The sequence below is a fragment of the Uranotaenia lowii genome, chromosome 2, assembly GCF_029784155.1.
Source record: "Uranotaenia lowii strain MFRU-FL chromosome 2, ASM2978415v1, whole genome shotgun sequence".
NCBI lineage: Eukaryota > Metazoa > Arthropoda > Insecta > Diptera > Culicidae > Uranotaenia > Uranotaenia lowii.
In genome coordinates, this window is record NC_073692.1 from 284,557,733 (window position 1) to 284,576,077 (window position 18,345).

At 35.4% G+C, this 18,345-nt stretch overlaps 1 protein-coding gene across 1 annotated transcript in view; it reads right to left on the minus strand.

Moving 5' to 3' along the window:
• Nucleotides 1–9,939, minus strand: part of LOC129749228 (phospholipid-transporting ATPase ABCA1-like) — a 40,219-nt gene extending 30,280 nt beyond the window's left edge. Inside the window, exons 1-3 of the mRNA XM_055744168.1 lie at nucleotides 9,820–9,939; nucleotides 9,337–9,617; nucleotides 650–1,890 (exon numbers count right to left, since the gene is read on the minus strand). Of these exons, the coding sequence (XP_055600143.1) occupies nucleotides 650–1,890; nucleotides 9,337–9,605 (1,510 nt within the window). The 5' untranslated portion in view covers nucleotides 9,606–9,617; nucleotides 9,820–9,939. The remainder of the gene's footprint in view (nucleotides 1–649; nucleotides 1,891–9,336; nucleotides 9,618–9,819) is intronic.
• Between the last annotated feature and the right edge of the window lie 8,406 nt (nucleotides 9,940–18,345).

Below are 18,345 nucleotides of genomic sequence, written 5' to 3' on the forward strand. Positions count from 1 at the left end.
CAATTTGTCCATAAATTCATGGGGGCATTTTGATCGGATATTTGAAATTTAATATGTCTTCAGTTTACCATAAAACAACAATATACCTAACACAGTTTTTCATCAATTGATAATTCAAATATATAGTTTGAACTATCAATAAAATCAATGGTGGGGATGTTTTAAGCAATCATTTTGGTGTAAAAGCTTATTTCATTTGATCACTATTAACAACTTAAGTGATGGATAGCCACCTCAAAATTTAATTTAATTCTTATTCGTGTTTTAATGAATATCTGGTAACCATTTTTTCAAAATTACAAGGTATTGGTTTTAAGAACACATTTGTGTAAAAAGAATCCACTAAAAACTTTGCAAATCTCCAAAATTTATCAAAATATAGTCGCTGGCGTTTTACCCCGCAAGGGCATTATAGACAGAAGTACCCTAGGTGTTCATGAATTCTTGAAAAGATCAATAATCGTACGAACGAATGAAAAAAAAGACTGATCTGGTGAACTGGAAAATATTAATTGTTGGCAATAGGATGTTATTTCTACACAAGAACTTATCCGTGTAGTTTTAAAAGTTTCAAATATTCCAGATAATGTAATGTGGAACACACAGAACACCCCTGATGAAATGACCTAGATAGAATGAAGAAACTTACCTTTAACTGGTGTTTCGCCAAGCCAGTATCGTTTTGAGAAAGGAAAGTACCAAGGTTCGGCCAATCCAAATTCTCCAGGGAACACCTGTTCGATGTACAGGGCAATTATCATGTAGATCACAGCATCCGCCAACAGCATCAACATAATGGAACCCAAATTGATGTTATCGACATCACTGTCGTGGAACAGTGTAGACCACTGCATTCCGAGAGTTAATCCTTCGTAAACTCCAATCAGTCGCAAGCCAAACCCCAAAGCAGAATTAAGGAGCAGCGATGCTGCCAGTTTATCACTCGCGCTCAGGCGTCCATAATCCTGATCCATGACAGCAAATGGTGCAAACGCGAGGAACCAGATAACGGCTGCAACTGCTCCTCCAGAGTTGGCTTTCGAGAAAATGGTGCTCAACATGAATGAAAACGTGATAAGTGCTATTCCGTAGATAAAGAAAAACAACCACAACACTCCCCAATCCGAATGAGTCAGCACAGACACATTCGGCGTTCGGTACCACGGAACTTTTAGGAAAAGCACTACTAATGATACCGATATGATAATGAACACCAAACACTTCACAAACCACGTTGACCACAAAATCCAGTTACTTAATCCCATGATCTTCATCGCTTCTTTGATTTGCTTTTCCTTTTCAAACAGAATAGACTTGACAATACTAATGCAGGGATATATGAACGCCAACATCACCGAAATTGGCAGAAACGTCGTTAAACTTGAAGGAAAACTGTCCTCCAAAAACGGAGGATACGGAAACCTTTGCAATATCACATCTGGCACTGTTTGATCTTGGATTTGTTTCACTCGTTCGACAAATGATTTGAAGATGAAATGTTGAATGCTGAGAAATCCCTCCCGAAAGTATCCTGGACTTGGACCCCCATCACTGTACCGATAAAACCGGGCACCTCCATCGGGTCTAGAAGCAAATCTTGCGTTCGTTCGCCATGTGTGAGTGATTCCAAATTGAGCTCTCAGTTCTCCTGGAAATCGCATGGTGTAATTCAGAAACCTTGGCGGCGCAGTAGATTTTATATGGCGCTCATCGAATTGTACTCCTACGAAAGCGTTAGAAGCCATTAGAAAGTATTGCATTTCTTCGGCCGTTGGAAAACCTCGTGTTTCCAGCTGTGCCATTTGCCCAACCGGCTCCATGAGGTCCTGCACAAATGGTGTGATGGGTGAGTAGGCAATCACCGGTGCGAAGGGAATCACCAGACGGCTTCTGCGAAAATATAAATACAAACGTGAGTCACTGATGTATGCCTACCTATTAATTATGCTAGCTTGCGCCGAATGGAATTTGATTTCAGCGTTAATCCCACTTCTTTGACTCCTCAAATTGATAATAAAAAATTAGGATTAGGCGTTAGGTTTTCTGCATTATTTGCTCGATATCTAAAAGCTTTGACATGTCATACCACACTTGGTATGAAATGGATTAACTATTTCGTTTAATTTCACAGGCACTCAAGAGAAATATCTAGTTTTTATTATCGTTTGATTTTAAGCAATTTTTTCGATATTTTGCTCAAATCCCATGAGTGAACTATATGTACTCATTAATGAACTTGAAAGTTGCAAAAGTGATCTATCTATACGTTGTACGGGACTTAAGTTACATAAAGGGCACAAAAGTGCTCAAAACGGGATTTATTAAGTCACAAAAAGTGCATTTAAGGTGCTTTCACAATTACATCACCGCTTCGAGTTTTAGTTTCAGTTAGAACAACGTCTAGGCATGGTCTTGTGGTAGCGTGTTCGATTCTCACCACGAAGGTCGGAGTTCGATTCCCAAGCCGGGCATGTGTTTTTTTTTAATAAATAATTTGTTACTTGAGTGACCATTCTTATGCGATATATGTAGGAAATGTAGAAAAGAAGCAATTAAGCAATTTGTCGAGTTTGGAATCCAGCGCGTGGCATCATGGATGCACTTAACAGAGTAAATAAGAAGGTGATATGAACCGATGCCAAGGATGCAGTTCAGATAGAAAGATAGTTTGCTCATTTTACGATTTTTTGGAAGCTGAATCAAAAGGCCGCTGGAAGCTGAATAGAAGATCATTAAGACTGGTCAAAACCACTTGAACTTGAAAGTATCAATAAGAATTTAAATGTTGAACTGCTTAGAACGTACTTCATATCAATTATGGGGCTGAGTAACCGTTTTTGTACCTGTTTTATGGGACTTTTGGTTGCTTGAGGCGACTATAATCGATACAAAAAAGCAAGGGTGTAGGCAGCTCCTCTTTCTGGTTTCTTTTTTAACAATTTTCTACTTGGAATAGCAATTTTTAGAGAGGTATTAACATGATGTAAAATGCAATAAGGATAGATTTACTGTAATTATTTTGATACATCTTTGGGGTTCATTGGATTCAGAGGCTGTTGATTCAGAAACTAAAACGTGTCATTTTAGTTAAACAACCATTACTAAGCTTCTTTAAACGATTATATTAACAATACAGATTTTTTTTCTGGTGAGCGTTTATAAGTTGTAGAGCTGGCCAAAACGTGTTGAGTCTTTTTTCTTGTATCAATTCACTAATGCAGCCAGTAACAATTTTTGGTTCAGAGCCGTTTTCCACAATTCACGCCTTGGTAAATCGTTTATTTCATTCAAAAAAATCTGTTTTGTCAAGCATCAAAGTAATTTCTGTTCAAAATTTGATAAATATCATAAAAAGTTGTAGAAGTTATGAATGTTGAACTTGACGTTTACTCATCCTTCCTCTCTTTCTACGATTTTGCTTGGATATGTTTTTAAAAAGTTAGCCAATTTCCGAGTTCTCCTAGCTAGGGGAGATAAGGGCATAACGAGAACCCAGGGCATAATGAGCACTCCTTTTTTCTACATAAGTACGTATTTTCTTAAACAAATTTTCATAAGAACTTGTTTCATACTACCTATAGTATTAATTTTTCTCCAAAAAAGAACACTTGATCTGAAATGTACGCACTGCAACATGAACTACACATTGTTTCTCAATTTTTAACATCATAAAATTTTTAATTTTTCACTTTTATCAATTTTAAAACGCTTTTTTTACTTTAATTTGTTCACTAGAGGCGAACAGAGCACTATCAATGAAGGCATAATGAGCTTTTTCTGCCGTATAATCTAGCAGCAAATTCAACTCGATGATGTCAACTGAATAATAGAGCTACAGCTTGACTTGTTTCGTCTGTCGATTTGGCCTATTGGTAAGGTGTCGGAGAGGTAATCAGTAGACTCGAGTTTGATTCCTGTTCGAGGGGATTTTTTTTGCACATACCATTCATGATTGATTTTTTTTATTGTTACATTATACGGCTAATAGCATCAAAGCGTCATCCGTCAAACAAAATACTAGAAACATAATGTATGAGCATGTGTTCACTCTTTGAATTCTACAAACAGACCTAGATTATTTTGTTATTGCTTTGTTTGATGAATATACGCCTCACCGTTTAGTGCAAAATGCATCGATCATGAATGATAAATGAAAAAAAAAAAACACCTCGACCAGGAATTGAACTCGAGCCTACTGATTACCTCTCCGACATCTAACCAATAGGCCAATAGGTCAGACGATACAAGTTAAGCTGTAGCTCTATTACTCAGTTGACTTCATCGAGTCGAATTCGCTGCTAGATTCCCCGGCAGAAAACGCTCATTATGCCCTCATTAAGGTTGCTCATACTGCCTCGGGGAGTTTCTCATTATACCTCTACAGTGACTGGTTTTCAGCTTGCGGCCAAAATTTCTAAAATGCATTTTTAAACGTTTTTATCTACTTTTTCAAGTTTCATCCAATTAGGCCATAGACTATTTGAGTGTCTGAACACGAAACAATGCTGTAATTCACATATAACAGCTGTTCCCTATGGTTAAATAAGCGTTTTCCTTAAGGTGGCCATTATGCCCTCATCTCCCCTATCTCGTTTGCAACCCACTGAAGGCAGATTAACAATCGTATTTTTTATGGAAATCACTTGAAAATTGTTCAAGTGGGTTGTTTTAGTCGGATGATTAATTTAGTAGAACAAATCATTTTATTATGTGAAAACTCCAGTCGAAAAAACCCCGTCAAATTTTTAACATAAGACCTTGTATCTTTGATTGTGGAAGCTCGGAATACTAACAGAAGAAGTTTTTATAATGACACAATGATTTTTGTTTAATATTTCTGCTGTTTATAATTGTTTTAATTCATTCGAGTTGAACTTCTATTCAATTAAACTGGTATTCATTCAACCACAAATATAATCGCAAGAAATTTGTGGAGTTTTGGAGTTTGTTTCCTCAATTTTGAGCTAAACACGCTGGGGGAAGTAGAAGATGGTTTGTTGGTATCGCACGTGTTTTTTCCGCTCCATACGATGCAAATTGTATATTTAATGTTTGAGTTATTGTGATTTTATCTTGAATTAGTGGACATTGCATAGTGATCAATAATTGCATGTTTCATCGTTTGTGGCCGACCCGATTCTCCGTTGATTTCGTCCACCTCCAGCAGGTTGAATGATTCGCTACAAGAGGAAACACACTTGCTTCTTCAACAATTGATCAGTTCGTTCGATTATTCTTCTTATTTAGTTATTCTTAACTGATTTCGCAATCCGGGAGTCTCTACCTGAGAATTTTCAAGAACCTATTAAATTTGAAAATTCTGAAATACCGTTTATTAATTTATGAAGTGACGTGAGGTGATCCCACGCAATTTGTGGGAAGTGCAGAGGATTTTTTTTCTGTTTCAACTTTCTTTTTCAACTGAACAAGTACAATGTCATGAACATTTTCGGGTTTCATTTATAAAGTTGTGTTGAAATTACTATTATGATTTTGATACAAGCGGCTGGAAGAAAAGTGAGATGCGCATAAGAAATCTTCGTACAAATTAGAGGATTCTTCCAATTAGTGCCTTAAAATCCGACAGTTTGTTTATGTGTTGGTTTCATAAATCATGTTGAAGGTTTAAAATTTCCGACATTTACCAAAGTTTTATATGTTAGAGTTCAATTGGCGGTAAGTTATTGAATGATTTAAATTTATTCGTTATGATTCACATCTATGACGACTAGGGCCAGATTAAGGCCCGCGCAATTTTTCTTGGGGGGTCCCTATGATTGGATTTTTCGTGAAAGAGTATAATTCAAACCTACAAATATTTACTAAAATTTACATTGGTAGGATATAACTTTGTAATTTAGAAAACGTTTTATAGGTTAGAAATACTCTACGTAGAAGGGCTCGTTAAACTTATCGGCTACCTACAAGGTTAATAGAAAATTGACGAGAAAATCGACAAATTTGTAAGTACGAGCAAAACATTATTCTGAGCTGAAAGTAACATCGGTATTAAAAACCATAGGTCGAAATCCGAAGAAATTTGTCGTTGAATTAGGAAGTCATCTGCAAATCATATATTGAAACCGCTTGTGACAATTTGTGAGTACTTATTGACGAGAATTAAATTGCCAAGAGCAAGTTAATTATTGTTACCATTATGTTTAGATTCTATTAACGCCACCAATTACCGGAAAAGATTTTATTAAAACTAGCACTAGGTGTGTCGAAAACTAAATAATTGTAAGTATCTCGTTACTCGCGATAGAAAGTCTTGGGTTTGTTCAGACTCTGAACTTCAGAGCATATCATTCAAATAAATTTCAGCTTGAGCTGTACAACTGCTACAAGACGTAGTATTCGTCACGCATAGATACGAAATAATACACCCAAATACAGATAAAAACAATTTCATAAAATTGTTATTCAATATGAGACAAAAGTTTCATTCGATGCCCTTAAAGCCAAACGGGTATTACTTGCATAAATGGTCGATTTAAAAAAAATCAGAAGCGTGATTTGATGTTTAAAACACAGAATCACAGAATGAATCCAAATTAGTTTAGTACCAAAGGTCCTGAGTTTTCAAAATTCAGTTAAACCATGAAAGTGAACTTCAGTAACTGAAGAAACTACACAAGACTTGAAAATCTCAATAAACTCAATCCTGAAAAAGATACGATTAAAACATAGAAATATTCATGATAAGAGAATCACTCAATGATATTAGCAACGCAACTATGAGATCGTTTTTGAGATAATTTGAGAATGATCATTTGGAAAATGATATGCTGAATTCAGAACATTTACTTCAGTAAATGATAAAATTGTGGTGAAATCATTTGAAAATGTTTCAATACGAATTTTCTAAGACAGAAATTGGGATGGAAATTCAATAAAGAAGCTTTGTACTGTCGATTGTTCCAATTTAAGCAATTACAGTTTTTTTTAAAGATTTTATTATCAAAAATAGGGAGGGAAAAAGGTTTAGAATTTATAAACCAACGGAAATTTCAATAATAATGATTGATAAGTTATAATGGCCCTTGTTCTGCGCCGCGCGTGACGTGACGATTGTCACCTCACCTCGGAGTCACCGTGAGTTTTGTCACCTTATTCCCGGAGTCGATGTGGGTAAAGTGACAGGAGCTCATTCCCAGGTGAGTGGCTGAATGAACACAATGGGTAAAATTTACAGTTTATTTTTGTTTTGTAACGCGTGAAAATTTAAGTTCGAAAAAGGTCAACATCGGATTGTAGGATGTTAGTAAGCCGGCCAGGAAGAAAAAACAAACTGTTAGTGCAACGTAGCCACCAGTAGACCGAGGTTAAAAAAACACCAAAATCGGGGTAAGTAAAGAATTTTTTGTGATGTAAGCTGCTCGATCGGAACAGCCTAAATAAAATTGCAAAGTTAAAAGTTTATCAAAGGTCTTTTTTGTTTGTCGTTTGTTTTCAGAAAGTTCGAAGACAACTAAGTGCAGCTCTAGAGCCTTCCCCCGACGGTGAGCAGTAGTCTTCGAGATTAGCTTTATCGGTACAGCAAGTTGGAAGCACCTTGTAGGATCCATCGTTCGACCAGATCTTTTTTCTTTCAACGATTCACGGATTGTGTGCTGATACCGGAGTTGATAATGAATAAATATGTGAAATTTTGAAACAACAAGTTGATGTTTTGCTATTTCTAAAAGTGATTGGAGTCCCCTGCAGTACTTCTGATCAAACATTAAGATTTCTTTATACCTAACTACCGATAAAAAAAATGCATAATTCGTCTTTACAATCCAACACTTGAAATTCGATATTTCAAATAAAAAAATAATTCAAAATCGTTTAAGTTTAAGTTTAGGAAACAATCAAGTTTGAAATCCAAACATAGAATTCAATTTTCAGTGACCTTTTCAATTTGTTGTAAGTTTTTGTCATTAAAATTTGTATAATAAAAAAAAATTATGCACATATCAGATTTACATTTTGTAATTCAGATCAAAATTAAAGATTTTCGATGAGGTATGTGATTTTTTTCTGATTTTAAGAAGAAGAAAAAGTGGCTTCAAATGGAAAAACAATCATAACAGACTATTTCTGTTTATTTATACCTATTGTGTTACAATTTATTGTTAAAATGCCGCTTTGTTCACGATTTTGCTTAGATTTGTTCTTCGTCGTCACCTGAAAAGGTACCGACAATTGTCACCTAAAATCGTCACCCGAATGCGACGATTCTCACCCACGGTGACTACGAGAATAGGGTAAGAACTCACAAAGTTCATCCGAAGTGACGTTCCTCACCTAAACCGACTACTGGAATAGAGTGACTTGGGTGACACGACTATCTTCACGTCACGCGCGGCGCAGAATAAGGGCCAATGATATCCGGTAATAACCCGGATGCTGCCTGGGTAAAATCCTGAAATGTTTTTCATTAAGCTTCTCAGTTCTCACTGTGAGATAGTTTTGGTGAAATTAGCTGCTATTTTAGCGCAGTAACCAATACTTGGAAAGTTGACGTAATAATAAACATTATTATTGTGCAAGGCGTTTGTATGTACCGTAATCCGGGGTAAGATTGATCATTTTTTTTTCAATACATTTCGATTATCTTTCCTTTGAACGTAAAACATGGATGCAGATATTTATAAGACTACTTTAAATTTGATTTGAAAATCGTTTTCGTCTCTGTTCAGAATTTGATGCTTCGGGGTGACATGGATCAGTCTCTATTCTGACGGTTTTATCGAGTTTTCTAGATCATAAAGGATGCAAAACACCTTAATAATATTTACATATGCTAGTTGATTTTTAACGTTTTATTTAAAATATATTTGTAATCAAAAAAAGAACTATAATGCTGCCTACATTTAGGGGCAAAAATTACAATATTTGCTTAATAGTTTGAGCTTCAAACTACAAATGAAATTTTACCTTTACACATTACCTTAGGCCCTCCCTCTATTTCCATTTTTATTTATTCTTCAAAGTTAATGATTTGATAGGGTTCCTATCCATTTGGCTTATACGTGCTTACTCTTGGAAAATGTCATTATTTTTTAAATATTAAAAATTATCATTAAATGACTATAAAATAGCACTAATTGCAAAAAAGCACAACCTTTGGGACCCTACGTTGTAATAAATCGGCGAACGGATGCATTCTTAAAAATTTCAATAATAATTGAATCAGAGTAAAACAGCAAAGTTGTCAGCCTTTTTCTGAAATCTCTTTGCTAGGAATTTTTCATTCGGCATTTGCGGTTAACAAACGCAAATGTCCCGAAATAAATTAGAACGTAAATTTTGCGACCTGCTTTGGAAGGTTAATATTAATCCGTTCCTTACCTAATGGTGGCAAAGTCGCTGACATCCAGTGGCTCATAGATGGATTCATAATCGTTTATCTGGACTTCAGTCAGGCTCCGTAGTCCAACCAGGAGCAGCATGAAGAATGGTGGAATGAAAATCTCCACCAGCGAGGAAATTTTGCTCCTCCAGTGGAGCAGGAAGTTCTTCCATAGTAGAAGGTTGAATTTTTCACCATTACTTGTTCCGGCAGCTTGCGTTAGAACGTTGGCACTATTTGTGGACACTTGTGTGGTCAGAATGGCCATTTGACCGAGAACCTGAAAATCACCGTTTTGCTAAAATTATTCAAAATGTGTCAGGAAGCGACTGTTTCATGCGCGATATAATCAGTTGGGATTTGCGTTATCATTTAATCGATAGCCAAAGTCGATAAAATAAATTGAAATTTCACAACATCGGTAGTTTTGCACATTTTAGTGCACCACTGATTATATTCACTTGAATGGTAGCCGAACCGACCTGTTTCGAAAGAGATCTCTATTAATGGTCGAATGAGTATTTCAAAAACAACTCCATAAACTTAGAGTCGATAGGTGCACTCGCAGCTACAAGTTTTTTTTTTACAACCGAACAGCTCGAATCTTTTCCCGAAACTGAATGGAGTTCACCGAAATCGGCACCATGAACTCGGTATCAATTTTTGTTTTCGTTGGTTTGCCAAAATCTGAGATAAAATTTTTTATCGAGAAACATATCGCGAAATTGATAACGGTTCGATATACCCCGCGCTGCTCCCGGGGAGCGTGTAGTGTTCCAGTACGCAAGACGCCTAAGCACCGACTGGTGCGCGTAGGTATGACTTATTCGAACGAGTTGCAGTTTTTTGGCACGTGTGGTATAAAACGATCTCTGAGAGCTTTTTTAAAAATTTCATAAAATAGTATTTTTAAAGAAACTGTTCAAGTTTTCACCCAATGATTCTCATTTGTACCAGTGATGTTGTAACGAAAATTAATGCGTAGTATAGGCAACACTTTCAGCTTATCGGAGAAATTTTTTTCTGGACTTTACAGCGATCTACCCTTGTATTTCGTTTATTCAAAATTAAAAATGCCGGTATGAGATTTGACTTTCCTGATGACCCTTAACCGTAGTTGCCGATCATGTGCTTCATTCCAATGCTTGTTTTGAACTTTGTGGACATTTTTGACAGTGTGTGCATACTTTTCCACCAGTCACATACAGTAATTCTTTGAATAATCAACGGTTTTGTGAACTATCATTGATTTTGAAGGAAACTGTGCAATTTTTTTTCTTTTTCTCTTGCATCGTTAATATTTCAAAAACGCGTGAATTTCAATTTGCTATCGATCGCCTGAACTTCATTTTTTAGTATGATCAACAGTATTGTTGATATTAGTGACTTTATGATAGAAAAAGTTATAAAAAACGAATTTTTTTAGAGAAAAGTTTGTTTAAGCAAAAGTTTTAGACACGATGGTAACATTTAAAAAATCTGATTTTCTATTGGCCTTAAATGTCAATTCAAAACAAAGTTTTAAAGTGGTTATTTATCAAAATCGGTTGAAAATTGAAGACCTTAAGGTTACTTTACCATATCAGTAATTTTTCGCATTTTTGAATAATTTAACGAATCGCAGTGTACTAATCATGGTATAGAAAGAATTAAACATGGTAAATCTTACTCGCTCCAAGTCAAAATTGATTCTTAGCTTACCCGAAGCCAGGGGTGGAAAACAGAAGAAAAAACAAAAAAAGGCGCTCAAAAGTCAAATTGATCTGATTAAATCACCGACCAGTGAGCAGGCATCAAATTTTGTTTCATTAGAATGACCATTCTTAAAACTTTTTTTAAGTTGTTGAGAGAGCTTTGCATTGGATAAGTTTACAAGTTTCACCAAACTGAGCATGCCTGATCTATGAAATATCAGCTTTGTTGATTTTGTTTGGTTCCGGTACGAATTTTTATGATAAACGATTACAAATCTTTTCAAAAAGTGCTCATATTTTTGTCGAAAAGCAAAAAATGCTGCAGCAAAATTTCTGTTTTCCTGATCTTGACCCGAAGGTTACATGTCAAATTTCAGATAGATCTGACCATGGGGAGTTGGGGAGGGGTTGCTCGAGTTTCAAACGTGAATAGAATTTTATGGTATTTTGCTCGGGAGGAACAAAAAATACTGGTTTTTCACAAATAATTTTTTTCTCTACTAGCCGATCGCTTTTTATGAACAATTTTCTAAAAGTCTTAATTGAGACAAATGTTTTACTCGAAGACAGCAACCCGATTGGACTTGAAACAAAAAGTTATTGCGGTTCAAAGATTTAAGTGCTTTGGCAGAAAGTATTTTGGCTAGACGACATTTTGCAGCCTAAATACAATTTATGAACCGTGAAAACTTTTTTCTTTGTAGTCCAATCGCGTTGCAGTCTTCGAATGAAGTATTTGTGTTAATTAAAGCTTTATGAAAATTGTTCATTAAAAGTGATCGGCAAGTGAAGAAACAAGTTTTTTTTATGCAAAACCTGCGATTCGTTAAATTTTTCAAAAATGCGAAAACTACTGTTATGGTATACTGTCGTTCTAAGCAAGAATGTCCCATGTGACTTTTGGGTCATTTTCACTTTTTTGCTGGAAACGGTCTCTTTTAGTGTTAACTTTCGAATAAAAACACAAACAAATATACTTTGTTCTGAACTTATACGAAATTTTCATCAAGGTGGTTGTCTCTATGTTGATAGTTCTACGCAAGAATGTCACACTAGAGAAAATTCTATCAAAAATGCAAATTTTATCAAAAAATTGGCTTAAGATGAGTTCAAACTGTTAAATTTAATGTTATTCACTGAAAAGAACACTAAAATAGAGGGCAGAGGAGGAGCGAGAAGCCTTGAGTGTTTTATTCAGAGAAATTTTCACTAAACAATTTTCGGTAGGCACTACTTACAGGACCCATACTCAACTATACATTTTTATAAACAAAGAGGAACGTATTTCTCAAATTACGGTTCAGCATGAGTTTTTGGGAAAAAAAATAAACTACGCAAGCTTTTAAAATGATAGAAAAGTTGTAGCCGTGTGACAGTTTTTGTAGAACTAGCATCGGCATGCGTTCTGATTCTACGCGAAACTGGGTTACGATCTACTGCCCTAACAGCGGGTGTTCCACAGGGTTCCATACTCGGACCTGTGCTCTGGAATGCCATGTATAACGAGGTGCTAACGCTGAAACTACCAGCAGGCGTGCAGATAGTCGGATTTGCTGACGATATCGTGCTTATGATCACTGGCGAAACAACTGAGGAGGTAGAAGACCTTGCAACGGTGTCCGTAGAAAGGGTTGGCATCTGGATGGAGGGAGTTAAGCTTCAAATAGCTCACCAAAAAACCGAAGTTCTGCTTGTGACCAACAAAAGAGTTGTGCCGCACATGGAGATTACTGTTGGGGGGCACACGACATCTTCAAAACAGCAGCTGAAATACCTTGGAGGAATGGTCGACAATCGCTTAAGTTTTGGTGCACATGTCAAATACTGTTGTGAAAGTGCATCGAAAGTCATCGATTCATTGGCCTGGATTATGCCGAACTGCCATGGTCCAATGAGTAGCAAAAGACGTCTCCTTGCGAGCGTAGCACTGTCGAAACTACGATACGGAGGAGCGGCCTGGAGCTCCGCGATAGAGGTAGAGCGCAACAGATCCAAATTACGGAGCACACATCGGTTGATAGCCATGCGAGTTTCCTGTGCGTACAGGACCATATCGGCAGATGCAGCTCTTGTCATCGCGGGCATGGTTCCCATCGACATAACTCTGGCGGAGGATATGGAATGTTACAAAGCAAGAGCTGTTAGAGGTGTGCGTAAAACTCAACGAGCAGCGTCAATGCTCAAGTGGCAGGAGCAATGGGACGCATCGAACAACGCAAGATGGACGCATAGGCTAATCCCGAGACTTTCAGACTGGGTAAATCGGAAGTATGGAGAGGTCAACTTCTACCTGACGCAGTTCCTTTCGGGTCATGGGTGCTTTAAGCAATACGGTTTAAGCGTGGCGTGCTATCGTCGACGAAATCTCGCAAATCATGCGCGATCTGATAAGAATCAGGAAAGATGATGAACGGAGAGAGCGAGATAGTCAACCAAATTTGACAAGCTAATGGAAGGTCTTGGGCCTCGTATGACACTTCAATTCAAAAGCAACGCGATCTTGGGGCGCGGTATAACCCTAATCTGGACTCATACGTGTGGTGGGACTTAAAAGGTCTCAGTGCGAAAGTGGTTGCTGTGACGGGCGCGAGCTACTTTGAAAGCGTAACCTTACTGGCACACGTTTCGAGGTCCCCGGGATAGTGGATGCTGTGACGGGCGTAAGTTATTATGAAAGCGTTACCTAACCGGTACACGTTTCGGGGTCTTCCGTACCAGTCTGAAGTTGGCGATAGAGAAAAAGGAGAAGGAGGAAAAAGGAGAAAAAGGATAAAGCAGAACGATGATCAAGGAGAAATTGAGGAAAAATTGAGAAAGAGGAAAAGGGTGAGATGTGTAAGTGCATGAGCACAGCCTACCCCTTGATGTAGTATCATAGGGTGAAACCAAGGGGCACATCTGGCACACGAAGCCCAAGGTGGTTTTAGTGGGACGAACCCACTCACGGCAGCAAACACCCGGCTGCTATGGTTTGAAGTCAAATTTCCATCTTGTAAAAAAAAATCTACGCAAAAGTGTCACACGGAGCATTTTTGGCTCTAATTTGCTATTTTTTTTGAAGGAAATGTAATTTTTTTTGGCAGAAAACATTGTAAATTATTAACTTAAACTATTCGCTACGAAAAAACTGTCGGTGAATTTTTAGTTGAGAGAAAAATTGTAAATATAGCTGATATTTCAATCGCGTTTTTCTCGTTTGCACGTTTTTCCACATGGGACAATCTTACTTAGAACGGCAGTATAGTAACCATAAGTTCTTCAATCTTTGTTTTGAATTGACATTTAAGACCAATAGTAAATCAGATTTTTTTAAATGTTACCATCGAGTCAAAAACTTTCGCTGAAACAAAATTTTCTCTAAAAAAATACGTTTTTTTTATAATTTTATCTATCATGAAGTCACTAATACAAATATACTATTGATCATACGTAAAAATAAAGTTCAGGTGATCGATAGCAAATTTATTCACCTCTAATATGCAAAAAAGAGAATCAAATTAATGTTACGCAGTGATAGTTTTATTAGACTCCTCAACCCCTTATAAAACTTTGTCTAGTAGCCTACTATAAAACTTTTGATTTTACTTGGGTAGTGTAATTAATCTTGTTCAGATGTTTATTTCAGATTTTTTTTAATTTCAAATAATCATTATAGTCACAGATATTAAATCTAAAAATAGCACAAATTAAAGATCATTTTTTACTTCATATTGAATTTTGAATCAAGATTTTTTTTTCTCCAAACAATGAATTACAACTGCAAATAAGCAAACCATCATCCTGACATTAGAAACATTTATTTTAAAAATCTTTGCGTTAGTATAATTTTCACGCGTTATGACTGTTTAGTTTTCCTTATTGTACTGTCAGACATGCTGGTAAAGTTTAGCGTTTATTGCTGGGGTATTGAAGTGAGCTTTTTTGTATGGAAGAGTTTGGTTGCCCGCTAAGATATTGGAAAATTGTGCTTCAAGTTACTTGGAAAGTTAACATTTTTTAATGTCTAGAAAAATATAACACATAATCCTTAAATCGGTGTTGTGAACTTAATCATTCATAATGAATTTTCTATTCAATTTCGAAGAAGAAATTTGAATCTATAACAATTCCAAAACTGGACCTTGAAACAGAATCGTTAGAATTAAGGTTAGACGTTCGTTGGTTTTTGTATGTATATGCCTACAAAAATTTAACCTGGAGGTATTCTATTTCATAAATATATGCATTTATTGAACGACCAATCATTCAACAGCTGGACAGTAGACTAGTCCATTACAAACAGAATCCTTATATTCCATGCGGAGCCCTCTAATTTGGTGCTTTTCGGTGAAAAAATGACTTTCTAAAGGTTTCAGGTCATTTTGCAGAAGCACGAGCTGGCGCAAGGGCATGAAATGTATGCTATAAAGCTCAGAATTTCGGGAATTGTAGTTCAAACAATGACAAACAAGTTTGTAGAAGATTGTGACGCGATACGAGTTGACTGTGATGAGATATTTGCAATTGAATGTGTGTTTTTTCTTATTTCTTTGATATATCGGTGTATGGGCTAATAAAAAAAACCAAAACTCTTTTTTCTAATCACAAAACAATGCAGCAGTTCATAGTATTTCAAACCTTTCTTTCAACTCTTTGCAAAGATATTTGTTATAAAATAAGCTTCAACTTTGCCGAGGACACAAACTTTCTATCTGTTATTCTCATTGTGTGACAATTCGATCAAGTAAGTATCAATAATCCATCCATACACCCTTCACGATATATCGATGAAATACGAAAAAAATACATGCTGTGAATAAAATTTTTGTACATGCGTCGTGAAAATTCAATTGCGTTTTGCGACAAAGAAATTAGGTAAGGTAACTGTACAAAATCTGATGGAAGGCGTCAAACGAAAGAACCGCAAATTTGTAGTAGATCAACCGGAATCTTAAATGAGTATTTCTTCCGGCTTTCATACATATTAAACTTCATAAACAAAGATACTTTGATTTTTTTTGAATGAAGAAATAATCGATTTACACGCAATTTAGTTTGGCCACTTTTTGATCCGAACACCCTTTAAGGGTAAACGTTGCAGAAACTGTGGTGAATCCATGGTGGATTATTCACTTACATTAAAATTTCACTTTCAGACTTTGCAAAAGAACTACAATTCGTTATCAAGTTTATAAACAACTTGTAATTTTTATTTTCAATAAAATATTAGAAAAATCTTTTGGTATTAACCTTGAATTTTAAATCAAGTTTTATTACCATAATTTTTATTTAGTTTATTAAGAAAACCGATTATTGATCTCAATCAATTTTTATTATTTTAAATTGATTTAATTCTAAAATTGAAGAAAAATTCTGATACAGGATAACGAATAAGGGAAAGGTAAATAATTAAAAATTAATAGAGAAAAATATCAATTTAAATTGATTTTTTATATTTTCATATGAGTCCATAATTGATCTTTTGATCAGATTGATAAAAAAGATAGAAGCTTTAAAAAATTTAAAATGAAATCAAATCAAAAATTAAGAAACACATAAATTATTGTTTCGAAGCAGTTGACGAATTCCTTTGAATTCAGCCACAATATTTGAAAAGCCCAAATACTAGTTTTTCACAAGCTACTTGCTATAGCACTGAGGATGCTAGCGAGTAGCTTGTGAAAAACTAGTATTTGGGTATTTCAAATAGTGTGGTTGAATTCAAAAGAATTCATCGACTACTTTGAAATTATGGTTTCTTTCAGCCAAGAGGCTCTTCAATCCTTAGCTTGGAACATAAAGTTATGTTTATTTTTACAAAATATTTTCAATTTGACACACAATAGTTTGCCAGATTTTATTCATTGTGTCTACCTAAAATGTATGATAATGTTGACACTTAACGAACTTTTTATTTATTAAATCTTCAAACTAATCTGTTAAGCATCAATAATAAAAGCTGTAGTAAATTTGCTACTTGTTGAAAACTTAAAAAAACTTGAAGATTGTGTGTTTTATACCAAGCGCCCGTTCACGAGAAAGTGCCCTTTTTATGACCATTTGGCGGTATTCTCTGTATTCATCAAACCACCTATAAATCATGGTTTGAAATTTTATTTTCAATGAGCGGCTGTTGATTTGTTCTACCTGAACGATCAGCTAATATATTTGAGACAAACTTACTTGCAGATCTTGTAACTGATAGCAAAAAAATATTTTGTTTATTTGTATTTTTTTGTCATTAAATTTTTGTTTGAGACCTCATTTCGTACTATCACGATTTTTTTAAAAGGGGTGAACGACCGACGCACCAAGCACAAACATTCACTTTTGATAGATCTTTAAACTTTTGTTATATAGATCATCGAAGCTACGGCTTTAACGGGAATGTGGTTTTACTTGACGTCACAATGAATGATTTATTCGATGCCAAACGTTAGTTAAAGCGAAATAGATGAATTGTTTATTGCTCATCAATAGACAAAAACACTCGCAGGTTTTAAATTACGGTGTATACTATAAAATTATCGATTCCTCGGTTATTATTTTTGCCATCAGATTACAATATCACTTCTAAACAATTTACACTGTTGCTTGAATTACTTGTGAAGGGTGAAAAAATTATGTTTCCTTTGAATTAAAATTTGATGAAAGGTTTACTGCTCCCAATAAGACTTATATTTTGATAATATATGCAAATCCAAAAACCCAAAAACCTCACTTTTTTTTAATTGTTAAGGGGAGGGGGGAGGGGGGGTGGTTTAAATGCGCATATCGGGTAATATAATTAACCTAATAAAATTTATGCTTTTTATCATTGAAGCATTAAATCTAAGCTCTGATCATAATCTTACATCTTACAGTCGTCAGTATAAAGATTTAAAAAAAAATATTATGTGAACGAAATATAATTATAATATCCCTTGCTTTATTTTATGCAAAAGAGCGTATTATACCTCAAATTTTGCCAAAATGTGTGATTTTTGCAACATACTATTCCCACCTAGTCCGATTTGCTAGAAAGCAAATATAATACCGATTCTAATGATAATAATTCTAATAATAATTCTATCACATTAGTTCTGCTATTTTCAACAAAATTTGATAAATATAAATGTAAAGTACAAACCTGCTCGAAGAATTTTTCAAAAGTCAGCCACAAACTCCAGCGTTATCGTTTTTTGTGTCTAATCGGTTCAGAAGCAAAGGAGGTTTAGATATCATAGTCAGGAGAAACAACACGATAAGAACTATAAGAACTGATTAGGGTTCACTAAAATCTGGGGCTGTTGAGGATTACATGAAATATGTCAAAAAATATCAATTAACTAATTT